Source organism: Typopeltis vanoorti, chromosome 5 (genome assembly GCF_054136105.1).
Source record: "Typopeltis vanoorti isolate ZY-2024b chromosome 5, IOZ_Tvanoo_1.0, whole genome shotgun sequence".
NCBI classification, from domain to species: Eukaryota; Metazoa; Arthropoda; class Arachnida; order Uropygi; family Thelyphonidae; genus Typopeltis; species Typopeltis vanoorti.
Window position 1 is genome coordinate 28,321,333 of NC_143553.1, and position 16,324 is coordinate 28,337,656.

General features: G+C 35.6%; 1 protein-coding gene across 2 annotated transcripts in view; it reads left to right on the forward strand.

Moving 5' to 3' along the window:
• Rrp5 (Ribosomal RNA Processing 5) overlaps nucleotides 1–16,324 on the forward strand; it is a 681,802-nt gene that overhangs the window by 435,723 nt on the left and 229,755 nt on the right. For both annotated transcript variants that reach the window (XM_090392300.1, XM_090392301.1), the window contains exon 24: nucleotides 2,409–2,479. In XM_090392300.1, coding sequence (XP_090248426.1) covers nucleotides 2,409–2,479 — 71 coding nt within the window. The remainder of the gene's footprint in view (nucleotides 1–2,408; nucleotides 2,480–16,324) is intronic.

Sequence of the window (16,324 nt, forward strand, 5' to 3'; positions counted from 1 at the left end):
AGTCTGTTGTGGGTGCTATGACAGTGAGCGAGTTCAAGGCAAGGTATGATAGATACCGTGAGAATATCGTATAGTTGTGCGGACATGAATATTAGGGCCTCCCTCGATGAGTCTAAGGACTCCCTGGAGTCGCCCGAAACAATAATAATAATAATAATTTTGATGTCGATGGTTTCATAAAATGTAATAGATTCGTCTGACGGCATAATGTCTTTTTCTTGTCATGCAAAATTTCTTCATAGCAAGCCAATGATTTTTTTATTCCTTGCATTGTGGCTACAAATTGTTTCTCTTTAGAATCTATGTCCTCCAAAATCTGTAACCTTTCTTAATTAAGCTGAGACCTTCTGTTAATTTTATATGACAATTGCATTGTAATTTTGCTATTGTCATGTGCTTTTCTGGTAGAACCGGAGCTGAGGTTTCGGTCTCTTTAGTAGTGCTTTGCTCATCCATTTCTATGAGCTCATCGATTGTAAGCTCCTTGTTATGTGAGTCTAACAGCTCGCTGACATATTCACTGTTGACTTCTAAATCTAATTGCCTGGCAAGGTTGATAACTTCTTCTATTGGCTCAGCAACTTGATCAGTTTCTGGCAACATTTCCGTTTCGCATTTAAAAAAGGATGGACAAAGTTTTTTCCAGGTTGTTTCATCACCATTCAAGGTTTTTTGGGAAATTTCACCCCAAGAATCTCTGATAATCCTTACAGCATCTAAAACATTAAACTGTTTCCAAAACTCTTTAACAGACAGGTGCTCGTTTTGCCTCATAGCTTCATTCAGACTTGCAAACAAACACCGTGTGTAGTATGCTTTGAATGTTTTGATAACTCCTTGATCCATCGGTTGAAGTAAGCTGGTTGTATTTGGAGGCAAGAAAACAACTTTTACACATGGATCAAAATCAATTAAAGTTGCAGGAGGGTGACCAGGTGCATTATCAATAATGAGCATAACTTTAAACGGAATTTTTTTAAACTGGCAATACCGTTCAACTTCAGGTATGAAGTGGACCAAACCAGTCTTCAAAAATAGAAGCTGTCACCCAAGCTTTAGAATTTGACTTCCAAATCACTGGCAAACCAGCTTTAGATTTTTTTTTCAGAGCTCTTGGATATTCGGAGCGATAAATTAAGAGAGGTTTTAACTTGCAATCACCAGCTGCATTTCCACCGAGCATTGCTGTCAACCGGTCTTTGGAAACCTTAAAGCTAGGAAACGTTTTTTCTTCACGTGCAATGAAAGTTCTCTTAAGCATCTTTTTCCAAAACAAGCCAGTCTCGTCTACATTAAATATGGTTTGACTGCTATAGCTACCTTCCTTGATGATAGCCTTAAGTGTCTCAGGAAAAACAGACGAAGCCTCTTTATCAGCGCTTGCCGCCTCTCCACTCTCTGCGATGCTGTGCCAGTTATAGCGATTTTTAAATCGGTTGAACCAACCATTACTGGCCACGAAATTTTCTTCTTTGGCCGCTTCTCCAGCTTCTACTTGTAGCCTCTCAAAAATCAGCTTGGCTTGGCTACATATTGTCGTTTGATCAACTGGACAATTTCTTACTCTCACTTGATTATCACACCATAATTTAAGCATCGTTTACATCTCACCAATAATCCCATGACGTTTACGAATTATGCTTGAATTCAATGATTGGGCATTTTTCACAGCAGTGAGAATTCTTTCTTTATCTTTCATGATTGTTCTTACTGTGGATTCCTGTAGATCGAACTTCTTTGATAGCTCACAAATTTTCATTCAGCCTTCAAAATCCTTAATAATGTCGAGATTTGTTTCCAAAGTCAATGTTTTTCTTTTCTTGCTAGCTGTAGAAGAATCGGACTTGCTTCTTTTGGACGACATTATTATTTTTTATGCGATAAAATTTTTATCAAGAACATAACATTAAACATTCGCAAGGTGTAGACTAAAAGTCGTGTATGAATGGAGACCGCGCGAAACACGTCAGTGCTTGTTCAAAGCATGTGCTACAATGGCGAATGCGGTCGGCACCAGAAAGATACGACTAGTGGTGAAGCGGGATGGGAATACGTACATATAAGAAACCGCGTGAGTCAGGGTATGACGGTATATGAAAAATATAAGCTTTGTATCCACATTATTTCTATAATTTTCAAAGGTTATGTTGACTTCAGTGGACACTTTACATCCATATATATTTATGGGTGTAAAGGCTGGTACAGTGTGGTTAATTGAAATTTTAAATTTCCTGTTTTTTTTATTTTCACATTGGATAAACATTGCATAGCCAAAACAGTTAGCTCCTTAATATATTTCAATGAGATTTTCGATATTTAAATTAAGATCATCATTCTAGCTTAAGTTAATGATATGTATATATATATATATATATAAATTTTTTTTTTTTTTTTTTTTTGTGATGTAGCATATTAATGATGTAAATGGAAGAAAAGATCTCTATACACTTGGAGATTATTATCACATATCAATAAAAAGGTTGGTCATATTATAATTTATATATATATATATATATATATTATTTTTTTTTAAAATAAATATGAGAACAAATTGTACAGAACTATAACTGAGTGTACTCAGAATGAGACAAGATGCTATTTCAGAAGCATTAACACTGGTTTGTAAAACTGAGATATAACTTTGGGATATAACTGTAATGCGTATAAATAACATCTGTGCAGTCTCTGAAAAGAAAATAGTACACCTTCATTCAGTATTGCATGTAAGATTAGCATCAAATTCTTCATAATATACATTCAAGGTGTGAAAATAGTTCAGGTAATAGTGAACCAAGCTCAAGGAGATTAATAAATCAGCAGCTGTATGTGTTCCTATGACAGTGAAAAATTACAGCCGTTGGGAGGAAAACTAATTCTCTCTGAAAAATTCATCCAAGTTTCACTATCAGATATGAGATTTGAAACCTTACTCAAACAATAAATGTTGCTGATGAAACTGATTGTCTGCGGAGATGTATGATGAAAAATATTAGAAAATATTTGAAACCACTTCTGTAAGGAGGGTAGTGGACTTCATGTTATAATATATCTCATGGATTCTCAGGAAGATGGCATCATATATCTCAATCACAGATAGATGAATGAGAATAACAGTTAACACGTCAGAAAGATTTATTGTCTCTAATATGTCATCTCTTTTTACAAGGATCATCAGAGAGGGGGGGGTGGCAGAGAGTATAAAAAAGGAATGTCATAACATAATGTTTTTACTACTTAAGCCTCATTGTTACTGATATACGAGAAAGCGAATGTGCTATTATAGTTCAAAGGAAAATGAACATTTAAGTTAATCCAATGTAAAGGCTATATACATCTTTAAAAAAATAAATAAATAAATAACTGATTGACTGTTAATAGTGAGTACTTCACTTGGATATAGCATATCCAAGTGAAGTACTCACTATTAACAGTGAAGCATATCCATATTCCGAGCAATTAAGATGAGATGAGATGAGTGAATTTTAATCAACTTTGAGTATCTTAGTCTAATTTCAGTAAATTCCGTGACATCAGTGGCATGGCAAGCTACATCAGATTTATCAGATAATGCCAGAAGAATGTCAAGTCTATCCAAGATAAGAAAGATATCTGGGAAGAACATTGTACTTGATAAACACCAGGTAAGAGTAAAGAAATTTATATATCCTTGGTGTGGAGTAGAAAAGAATGCAACTTATGAAGCAGTTTGAAGTTAGTGCATAGATTAAATTTGTGAAGATGATGTGCTATTTCTCCTCCATCAAGGACATATTACCTTCTCTATACTTATACACCAGTATCTCTATATTGGTGTTTATCAAGTATCTTGCCAATACGTTGGATAGATTTGTTATTCTGCTGAGATTAGAATCCATAACACCAAGATACAGCAAATACCTGGGACCTAATAAATATGACCTGTGTCTTATATGACTCTGAGCAGTATCTGGTGCTATTATTTATCGTTCTCTGCTTTGGACTCCCTTTCTTATTGATGTTTCTGATCATCTTATATACGTCTCTTTCCCTGTATTCACCTTAGCATTTATTGATATTCTGGCATTGTTACTCTAGCCATTTTGATTTGTTTCTCCTGTCTTCTTCACTTCATTGCATTTTGCTCTATGCTGTTCTTACATTTCCACAGAGATCTCTCTCCTAATCATTAATGCTCCATTTTCTGGAATTATCTATAATTTCTCCTGTGAGATCCACCTCTTCTTTGGCTTTTCTCTCTCTGGGACTGTTAGCTCTCTTGTTTAGTTAATTGCAGACATGCTTTGTTTCTGTTTTTCTGTTAATGTTTTCCCCATGCCAAAGCATGTGAAAAACATTAGCCAGGCGAGTTCAGTAAACTTTGCTAATGAAAATACTTATGAGAAAAGGCTTTGAGTAGAAGTAAAATTCCAGAGAAAAGTAATTAGAAAGAATCTGCAGGAGAAAGAGAGAGAGGAATTATCTGTTTACTGGGTTGTCATCCTCTGGATGTCATATGATATGACATCCATTGTCGGTAGATCAGATGTATATAAGTTGAATAAAATTGGTGCTAATACTGAACCCTGTGGGAGCCCATTGTTCAGCTTTCTCAGTTTGCTCATTTTGTTTTCCACTACCACATGGAAGAACCTGTCAGAAAGCATGTTACCAATAAGTCTTATGATGGATTGGCATGGTATGACTTGTATCAGCTTGTATAGCATTTCCTCTTTCCATACCTATGACATTAGTAAGTAGCAGTAAGGTCAACAAACACAACAGAGGTTTTCAAACATCTCTGGAAACCTGCTTCGATATAGGTAGTAAAGCTTAGTACTTGGTCCGTACAACTACATTTAGTCCTAAAGCCTGCTTGCTCAACAGGAATAACTTCAGATATTTTTGGCCCAATTCTGTTAAGGAGGAGTCTCTCGAGGAGCTTATAACAGTAACTGAGGAGCGCATTTGGCGATAGCTCTCTACTTGATTTTGAGGCTTGTTGGGTTTTAATATGGCTATTATTTTGGTTCTCTTAAAGGCTGTTGGAAGTTTCTGGTCCTTAAAATGTGAGAAAAGAATCTTTATAGCTATTGACGAGCATTTTTTCCACAGTTTACCAAGAATTCAGGGTGAACACTATCAAAGCCTGGTGCTTTGCCAGTTTTCACCTCCTTCAAGGCCTCAGTTATTTCGTCTGTGGTAAATTCTCTTGAAAATTGGGAACTGCCATCTGCACTTTGTCGTAAGTTTTTGAGTGTTCGTTTAACTTCCCATGTGTGTTGATGATCTCGAGGGGCTCTAGACAGCGAGGTTATTCGACAGGAAATTTGATCTGCAGTCACCAAAGGATCTTTATGAGTGATTGGGTTACTACCACCTAACTTCTTTAATATGCTCCATGCTTTTCTACTTGATTTTTTAAAGTCTAAGTCCTCTTTAGTTTTGATCCATTTTTCTCTGCGCTCATTATCAATCTTCTGGAGTAATTCATCAGCTATGTCACAGTTCACCAGATTCTAAGTAGATTTGATATAGCTCTTCGCAGTCTTTATTCCAGCCAGGTATGTATTCCTTTCGGAAACCCCTTGGAATATACTTCTTCGCTGTTGATATGACTGCTCCAATAAATCTGTTGTAGTTTTCACTCACAGGAGGTATCCATCTTACTATTTTAGCCCGTTCTTGTGAAAAACCCTGCCAGTTCGCTTTTCTAAAATTCCATCGTGGTCGTGGGCTGTGTGGAAAATCTTCAAGGACTTGTCTTGTTGTGTTTATCGGTTGATTTTGCAAATTTTGGGTAACAAAGCAGAGATCTGGGTTGTATTCCCTCTTTCATGCTGCAGCCTTAAAGGTTCCTTTGTCCTTTTCATCAAATATTAAGCTAAGATTGTTTTGCTCAGCCCGGTTTGTTAATGCTTCACCACTTTCATCATTATTATCGCAATTCCACATGGTGTGATGACTGTTAAAATCTCCTATGTAAATAGTAGGATGTGGAAATATGGGAATTACTTCAGGTTGCCATTCTACCAGGGGAGGTTTATAGATGTTAGTCACTGTGAAATCTTCAATTTTGGCTATGATAGTGTGTATATTCTGATTAATATTTGCTGATATTAAATGGGCATTCTTTATATTATTGCATACATAAGTTACTTTTACTCTGTAAAAGCTGTCTTCATAAAGACTGGCAGAATCAAGTTCACTTCATAATAAGAGATATTTTGAGGGGAAAAAAAAATAAATGAACAGTGATGTGGGTATGTGCATGCATTTCCCTAATCACCACCAATTCCTGATATGTGTACAAATAGGATATACAAGATAGTGTGTTAGTAATGCATTATGAACCTTATATTATGAATGTCTTCCTATGAAAAATTTCTTTCAGGTCTCCAGTTTTCTCAAATCTAACATTTTAGTCTTCCAAGGCACTTCATGCATCAGTTTACGTAGGGTCTTTTAAACCGCTTGGTATTTTTGTTTCCATCCTGGCATCAAACCCCTATTTTTCTAACCTTTAGTGACCATACTTTCAGAATAGTTCTGCATTGAATGCTATTGCAGTTGCTTGTTTTTCTCTTTTTTGATAATTTAGATCCATGATGACTAACTTAAACTCCAGACACTTTTTCTTTCATTCAAGTGATATTTGCTGAACGAAGTTTCAAAATAATTTGAAATTGTTTTGATATAGTGCATTTTTCATTTTATACAGAAAATTTAGATTTTATTTTTGTTACACCTTTTTCTTCCTACAACATACACATGCAGCTCAATCACTAAAAAGGACAATAAGTTTATCTGAAAACAGCAGTTACAATGAATGGATTTGCATGCAGTTCAGATGGCATTGCACAGTATATTCAACTTGTAGACTCAAAAAAAAAATTTTTTTTGAGACAATTTTGTTGCATAATTTTTCTTCATACAACACATACATGCAACTCAGTCACTAATAAGGAACCATAAATTTTAAATCTGAAAATAGTGGTTTATGCAAATCGAGTTGATCTATGTATACTCCAGATGGAATTGCATCCGCTATATCTAACTTGCACTCTCAGTTGTCATCACTGATTTATCTGAATTAAATTTGAAACAACAAAGTGGGTGCTTAAGGGTCAAAGCTGTATAACTGAGAGGAGACCTCCACATGGCCTTTAAAGGAATGCGGAAAACTGACCAGGGCTTCTAACCTAATGTCCAATCCTCACCTTCTCGTGGTGCACCCTGTTGGGTATCTACTTGGATACTGAACGGACGAGGATGGGCTGGCAATTTGGGATTTAGCCGACCAAATTGTATTCTTATTGGTTAAACCAAAATTAAAAATGATGGTACAACATGACAAAATTTCATGCCGGCTGGGGCGTCACCCGGTTAAACAAGGCCCCCGTTGTTTTTGCCAGGGAACCAGGGCGAACAGCGAAAAGTCAGCTACTGGAACAAATCTGAAAACACACCCCAACTCAACATCACCAGAGTTAAAGATCGGTACTATCAACGTAAGAAGCCTGAATGGCAAAGAAATGGATCTAGCTGAGGAATTAGATAAGTACCAGATCGACATAATAGGGGTGACTGAAATAAAAAAGACCAAAACTGGTGAGATCTTTCTGAGCAATAAATACAAAACGTTATATTCAGGCAATGAAAATCAAGGAAAAGAAGGAGTAGCCAAAGTATTCAACACAAAATATGAGGCTCATCTTCTTGAATGGCACTCAGTCTGAAGTAGAGTAATGTGGGCAAATATGAGAATGGGGAACTAGACAATGAGACTTATTTGTGCCTATGGTCCCATAGAAGGTTCTTCTAAGGTAGAAGTGGAGGAATTTTTTGAGGCTTTAGAAAAAGCAACTGACACAATGAATAAGGAAAAGTTGGTCCTTGTTGAGGATCTAAATAGCAGAGTAGGAAATGATTGTGAGACATACAAAAATATTTTGGGAAAATTTGGAGAAAAGAGCAAAGCTAATAATAATGGCAAATATCTGTTGGATTTCTGCTCAGGATATGGACTGGTTATTACTAACACCATGTTCCAACATAAAAATGTGCACAAATTCACATGGAGAGAAGAGGCTAGGAATAAGAAAAGTCTCATTGTCTATGTTATTGTTGATAGTGATGTTTTCTCCCTGGTGCAGGACACCAGCGTGTACAGAGGATTTGAAATTGGAAGTGATCACTATTTAGTCTTGAGCAGGATAAAATTGAATTTCATATTGAAAAGAATAACATGTAAGAAAGTTTTAAAGTGAATAAAAGTTGAGCAGCTCTCAGATGTGAACTGTAGACTAAAATACGCAAAGATTATTGAAGAAAAAATGAAAGAGTTTGAGAACAGGAACCAAACCTTGGAGATTCGGTGGCAAGGTTTGAAGAAAGCCCTGATTGGTTCAGCCAGAGAGGCATGTGGTGAGGTTGTCTGCAAGGATAGAAAAATCAGACCTCGGTGGACACAGGCAGTTAAAGAGGCAGTGAAGGAAAAGAAGAAAACATATCAAAAGTTCCTGGCAAATAAATCAGCTTTTACTCTTACAGAATACAGAGACAAATGTAAGAAAGCTAAACAGTGTGTAAAACTAGCTAAACAAAAGTCATGGGAGGACTTTGGCAAGAATATAGAAAATAAATATCAAGAAGGTGGCAAAATATTCTGGAGGTTGTTGAAGAAGCTTAGGAATGGAGGAAAGAGTGCTGTAAAAGGAATTAGAGATGATAAAGGTGACATGAAAACAGGAGAAAAAGATATCCTTGAAGTATGGAGTAATTACTTTGAAAAACTGCTAAATGACACAAGCAGTGATGACAGCACAGTGATAAAAAAAACACTGACCATGCATGCAGTCAGGATTACATATCCATACTTGAAGTAGAAAAAGCCATCAAAGGCTTGAAATGTGGAAAGGCAGCAGGAGTAGATGATATTCGACCAGAAATGCTGAAGTATGGTGGTATAAGAGTCTTACAGTGGCTGCACTGCATAGTTCAGAAAGCCTGGACAGAGGGACGAATTCCCGATGACTGGAGTAGAGCTCTCATAGTACCCATATATAAAAAGGGGAATAAAACTGAATGTGAGAATTACAGAGGTATTTCCCTACTCAGTGTTCCTGGCAAGATCTATGCAAGTATACTTGAGAAACGGTTGAGAAGAATTGTGGAAGAAAAGCTTGGTGAAGAACAAGCTGGATTCAGGCCAAATAGAGGCTGTCAGGATCAGATCTTCACTTTAAGACAAATAGTCGAGAAAGCATGGGAATATAACAAAGATCTGTATTTAAGTTTTGTCGATTTTGAAAATGGATATGACAAGGTGCCAAGAGAGAAGCTATTCAATACGCTGCAGTTATATGGTGTCAATGGGGCATTATATCAAGCAAATACTTAGTCTTTATTTGAGTTGTAAGTCAGCAGTCAGAATTGAAGGAAGTACAGGAAGATGGTTTAATGTTAAATCTGGTGTGAGACAAGGATGTAAATTATCCCCTCTGTTATTCATTATCTATATGGATCACATTATGAAGGAAAGTGGTATTAATCAATCAAAATTGGAGATGTTAATGTCAGTTCTTTGCTTTATGCAGATGATGTTATACTTCTTAATAAATCCACTACAAGTCTGCAAGATTCTCTGACTAAATTGAATAGCTGTTGTAATAGATATGGTATGAAGGTCAGCAATAAAAAGACAAAGACAATGAAAATAGGCAGAATCATTGAAAATGTCAACTGTGTTGTGAATGGAGAACCTGTGGAACAAGTAAAACATTTCAGCTACTTAGGCATGATTTTTACTGAAGATGGTCAATGAGTTCAAGGAGTGGTATGATAGACTTTGTGTTTCCTAGGAAGGACCTCCATGACGAGTCTCTTGACTCCATGGAGGTCTGAATAATAATAATAACAACAATAAACATTTGCGTAAGGCTGGTTACCTTACCAAGTAAAAAAAAAATTCTACAACTCAGATGCTTTTACTTGAAAATTCATCCGACAGAAACAGTGGGAAATGACCAAGAAAGAATAAAGGTAAACAACTAGGAATCTCAAACATTTTAAATATAATGATCTATAATTGGTTTTATCAAAGGAATTAGAATTAGCAAAACAACTAAAAATATTAATATAGCCGTGATAACAGAAACAAAAATTAAAGGAACAAAATTATAGATGGCTTTATTATGTTATATAGTGGACTGGACCAACATTTCAGAGCTTCTAGTGGAGAGGACATTTTAATAAATGGAAAATAGAATAGGAAAGTACAATTTTGTAAATGATTGAATTATAACATTTGCATTAAAAAGAAATAGAAGCTACTTAAATATCATAGGATTATATGCTCATGAAGAAGATAGAAAAGAGGACTCTGAACAATTTTATGAGGAACTACAAAAACAGTTAAATGAATGTAGTAAAAATATGAGATTTTAATGCTAGGAGTTGGAAATAATCCAATCCTAAATGTCTTAGGAAAATTTGAAGAACATTGCATGAATAACAGTGGTCATGATCTATTAGTCTTCTGTATTTTGAAGAATGAAATAAGGTAGGAGTGAGATTGATGTACAGTCTTATTAAACAACAGATTCTCAAGAAAAGGGTGAAGTGGAAAGAGTACTGTATGCATAATTTTATTTAATTCACACAAAAAAGCACAAGGAAATAAGTAATAATATTTATATTAATTAACATTTTCTCGAGAAAAAGATGAAGTGGAAAGAGTACTGTATGCATAATTCACACCAAAAAAACACAAGGAAATAAGTAATAATATTTATTTAAAGCAATATGTATATATATTTGCCTGGATATTACAGGTTATATTACCATTATCAGTGACAATGATAGTTAATTACATGGTAGAATGTGAACAATGGATTGATTTGAAACAGTAAGAGTCATGTGATGTTATACATGAAAACAACACAATGGCATGACTGAGGAAACATTACATTATTAATTACTCATTAACTTTATCTTTAAAAAAAAAACTTAAACTGATATGTGATTAGAATATGACTTTCCTATATCTTAGATAGCAAGAGGCAGTCATTCCGATTTAAGTTTGGATGGTGAAGTAAGACCTCATTGCTCTTTTTAAATGTTCATATTTATAGTGACACAGATAAAATTGTGTTTCAGACCATAGGATATTGTTCTCTGTATATATTCCATGTGTGCCAAGATATTTCTTTGATTTCCTGTTGTTAATGTTGCTAATCTTATATTAGTTTGTTGTTCTTGTATGCTCTTTTCTACTATGCATCCAGTCTGTCTGAAGTAAGAATGATGATGGTTACAAAGAAGTTGTGACTCTCATTGTTCAACATGTATCAACAAATTATCATCATGGTTTCCAAAGATAAATCTTCTCTCCTGGCTCTTCCTGGTGTCTACTAAGTTCCTTGTAACTGTCATTGTTCTTACTGAGGACAAAGTGGACACTCATCAGGAAAGAGAATACAAGAACAGCAGTCTTATATTAGCAACAGAAAATTTGATAAATCTATTCTATGCTGTGCCCAGCATAGAATAACAGACCACAATATCCTATGATCTGAAACACGCTTACTTCATCCATATCACTATAAATTTGAACGTTTGTTTAAAGAAAGTGCTGAGGACTTACTTTAATTGGAATGACAGCCTTTTGCTAACTAAGATATGGGAAAGTCTTATTCTAATCATGTCTCTAAAGTTTTTTTTTAATAGAGTTAATGAATAATTAAGAATGTAATGTTTCCTCAGTTAGGCCATTGTGTTGTTTTATGTATATCATCACACAAATCTTACTATTTCAAATCAATCCGTTGTTTGCATTCTACTTTGTAATTAACTATCGTTGCCACTGATAATGGTCTGTAATATTCAGGTTGAAATATATTGCTTTAAATAAATATTATTACTTATTTCGTTTTTTTTTTTATTTTGTGTGTGTGAATTTGACCAAAAAAAAAAAAAATCCAAAGCAGCTCCTTACTGCAATAACTAATATGTTGCAGAACAACCAAATAGTTGTAAGAATCAATGAAAAAAGCTATAGAATGGAAACCAATAAACACGGGAGTCTGTCAAGAATGCCCAATGTCACCACTCTTATTTAATATACATATGGATGAAATAGTAAAGAAATTGAAGAAAAGTATAAAACCAGCATTTAAACTTAATCGTGGAACTATACTTAATACTCTTGTTTGCAGATGACCAGATAATCATAGCAAAGATGAACTACAAAGATTGATATACTCCTTAAACATAATTGCTAAAAATTTGGAATGCAAATATCAGCAGGCAAAACAAAATTCATGGTTTTTAAAGACCATCTCCAGTCAGAAGTAAAATAAAATTTTAGAATAGATTAACTGCTTCAGTTACTTTTGCTGTGCTGTATCATATACAAAAGACGCTAATAATAATAATAATAATATTATTATTATTATTATTATTATTATTACTACATAGCACCTCCAGGGAGTCCAAGGACTCATCGAGGGAGGGCACCTACTCCACAACTCTCCGTCACCACTACTCAACTACATTCATCATCTACACCAACTCCATCTACTGCAGACCACCACTACTACTAGTATTGTTTGCAAACATCCATACCCCACAGCAGGATTTGAACCCACAGCCTTTTGGCAGGAGAGCGGATACGCTAGCCACTCAGCCAGCCATGCTGGCTATATTGATATCAAAGTTTTAAACTTTCTAAAGATAACAGGAATTTTCAAACCTAACCAATTTAAAAGCATATAAGAATAAGAGTTCAAGTTTTGGCAAAACCTTCTCTACTGTACGGAAGTGAATTATGGATCATAAAAACTGCAGAAAAAAAAAAAAATAGAAACTGGAGACATGAAAAGGACAGCAGGCTATACTCTCTCAGACAAAAAAAAAAAAAAAAAAAAAAAAAAAAAAAAAAAAAAAAAAAACATCACAGAAATATGTAACAAACTAAAAATACTCAGTATTGGACAAAGCATATGAATACCAAAAGAAGTGGATGAACATATCGAAAAAATGGACAGTTCAATACCCCCCCCAATACTCTGTTACCACCCAGGTGGAGGATATAGAAGTGAGGGATGACTAAAGAAAAGATGGAATGAAACCAGAACATGCCACTGGGCCTAAATCTCTGAAAGGATGATGAATCTCTTAAAGAATAATTACTATATGCATAAGGATTACATCAGTTAGGAAAATGATAAGGCACAAGCCAGAATACTTCAGAAGTAATGCACGAAAAGCCATGATTGAGAGCTAAAGATAAGCCAAAAGAATACTATCGTTATGCAGCAAGTAAAAGAAAGAATGAATATGGGAGAATAACACCCACGTGTGTCAGAAAGAGGTACCAGCTTTTGTTAGTATTTCTTTCTCTTTGGGTTGGGTGAAAAGCTCTGATAAACACCTTAATTGAGGTTCTTTCTCAGTTCTTTCATGGTGATTATCACTTTTCAGCAGACTTTTGTAGTACCTGCTAGGTAGTTGTTGCATAAACTGAATAAAAATTCAGCAAAAGTGTCTGATGAGATATCAGCAATAATGCCAGAAGAGTGTTCAACTGAACTGGCTGTGTCTGTGTGGTACAAAGACAAACGTGTTTAACTGCAGATCTCTATATCAGTATCTCTTGAGTGGTGGCAAAGATTTTAGAAAGTTAGTGAGAACTCAAATGTTCAAACAGGTTGAGATAAAATCTGTACTTTGCAACGAACAACATGGGTTTAAGGAATGGTCATGTTCGAGTAACTTGCTTACATTTTATAATGTTAGAGTGTTGCACAATAGAAATACCATTATACCTTTGATCTTGACTAAGACTTTTGACAGGATACAGCATGGAAGCATGTGCCATAAGTTGTAGGATATGGAACTGGATAATAAACTATTAGCTTGAATAGGAGGATGGCTGACTGATACCGAAAGTGGTGTATGCTAGGAACCATTTCATTTATTATTCACTTTTGACAATATGGAGCTCTTTTCTGGTGATGCAAAGATAAATGGAATAACCATAAATGTGACTGACATTCAGCACTTGCAGAATGATTTGAATTAGCTAGAATTGTGAATATATAAATACTGCTATCGATTCAGTGTTAGTAAATGTAAAGTTATTCACTTTGGTGTGTGCTGAAGTATATTGGTGGAATTATGGTAGAAGAAACCGACTAAGATGAGGATCTTGGATTTTTAGTATACACGAAGTTGAAGTTTAGGAGCCATATTGCTGAGATTGCAAATGCAACTTAATGGATAATTGCAATACTGAAACAAATATTGACATATAAAGATAACAAAGTCGTTTTACCACTTTACAAGACCTTGATACAATTTGATGGTGCTCAACCTCAATTTGATGACTATTTTGTGAAGATCTAGTCTTCTCATTTCTGAGGTGATGTAGCTATGGTGAGTGTTAATATGACTTCAGGACTAGAATATAGATTAGGAGGACAAATTGAGAATTTATGGACTGCAGATTCTAGCAAGCAGATGAAAGAGAGATCTTATGATAGAGACCTTCAAACTTCTGAAAGGATCATATATAGGATAACAGGAAATGGAATTTTTAATTTTATGACTAGTGTGGGCAAGACATTCATCGAAGTTGAGAATGAATAATGCAGTCTAGAAATGGATGAGAGTTAGGCTTTTAGTCTCATCACAACTGATTTGCGAGACTTAAAATTTGCCTTGCACACTCACCAGGCATTCACACTTCCTGCCTGGTGAGTGCAAGGCAGTGTGAATCAATTTATGAAATGTTCTGACAGCTGCTGTGGGTGATATGTGGCCTTCCATGATGCGTCCCTGACTCCTTAGAGGTATCTAGTAGTAATAATACTAATACAACCAAAACTAGTATCAGATTAAAAATAATGTAGAAATCAGTGGCACACTCAGGATTTAATCTGGGGGGGGGGGGGCAAGTTGAGTAGACAATTTACGAATACACTCTACGCATTGCATACAACATATGACTAAGCATCTGCAGTGATCGCCAATACATGATAAGGAGTATAGAAATAGAAGACACAACCTAAATTTAAAAAAAAAAAAAATTTTAATTAGGGAAAGGTTTTTGGAAAATTTTCTAGTATTTTTCTTTTGGGGTGGCCACGATCCCTTGGCCCCCCTCCCTGGGTGTGCCACTGGTATAAATAATGTAAAAATAATAAAGAATCAAGAAATGTAATACAATAAAACATTAATGATTGAAATAAATATTAGCATTATCAATGTTTCCATACACTATGTTGAAAAAAGTATTTAGACACCTAGTTGTGGTAAAAAAAATGCATTTTAATTACATTTCTAGTACCATGTGGGACCACTTTTGGCCTGAATGATACAACTACCCTTCAGAACATGCTTTCAACCAATTTCTGATATGTTGCAACAGGAATATTCTTTCATTCCTTGTGCAAAACTATCCCCATTGCTGATGCTGATGGTGGCCACTGTGGTCTGCAGCGAATTCAGTATTCTAATTCATCCCAAAGATGTTTCATGGGGTTGAGGTCTGGACTCTGAGCTAGCCATTCCAATACTTCAACATTGTTTTGTGGAAACTAGTCTCTGACACACAGTACAATATGGCATGGAGCATTGTCATGCTCAAACATGCACAGATCAGTGCTGAAGTATTCCTCAGCTTCGGAAACATGCAATTATACAGGATATCCAGTTAGCCATCAGATGTCATGGTTTTGGGCAAGTCTGCCAATTGACCAAGCCCCATCCAACTGAAACACCCCATACTATTACCAAGTCTCCAGAAAATTGGAATGATGCAGTCCTCCCAGAACCATTCCCCAGGGTAATATCCAGATCCAAACACAACCACATTTGGAAGTGCAATTTGTCACTTCACAGAACCCTTTTCCAATCATTTATAGTCCAGGAACAATGGGGATAGACACCAGCCAAAATGGTGTTTGATGTTGATTGGAGAGGAGGTGATGTGTGGCATGTTTGCAGCAGCTCTGCCATGGTAACTTGAGGCATACAACTCTCTGCGGACAGTTCTAGCACTGACAGATGTCCCTGCAGCATTTTCCAGGTTGACTGCAAGGTCCGCTTCTGATGACATATGGGATGCTTAAATATTCCGAAACAGAGCTCATCGATCTCGATTAGTAAGTGTTGGTAGCCTCTCAGAGCATTTTTCTGCTGTGGTTGCACCATCAACTTTCAATCTATGAAGGACATAAGCAACGATGGATTTTACTATACAGAGATGGGTAGCAATATCATGGACAGAAAGACCACTGATGTGACACCCAATTACCATCCCATCAGTTCAGCCAAACGTGGT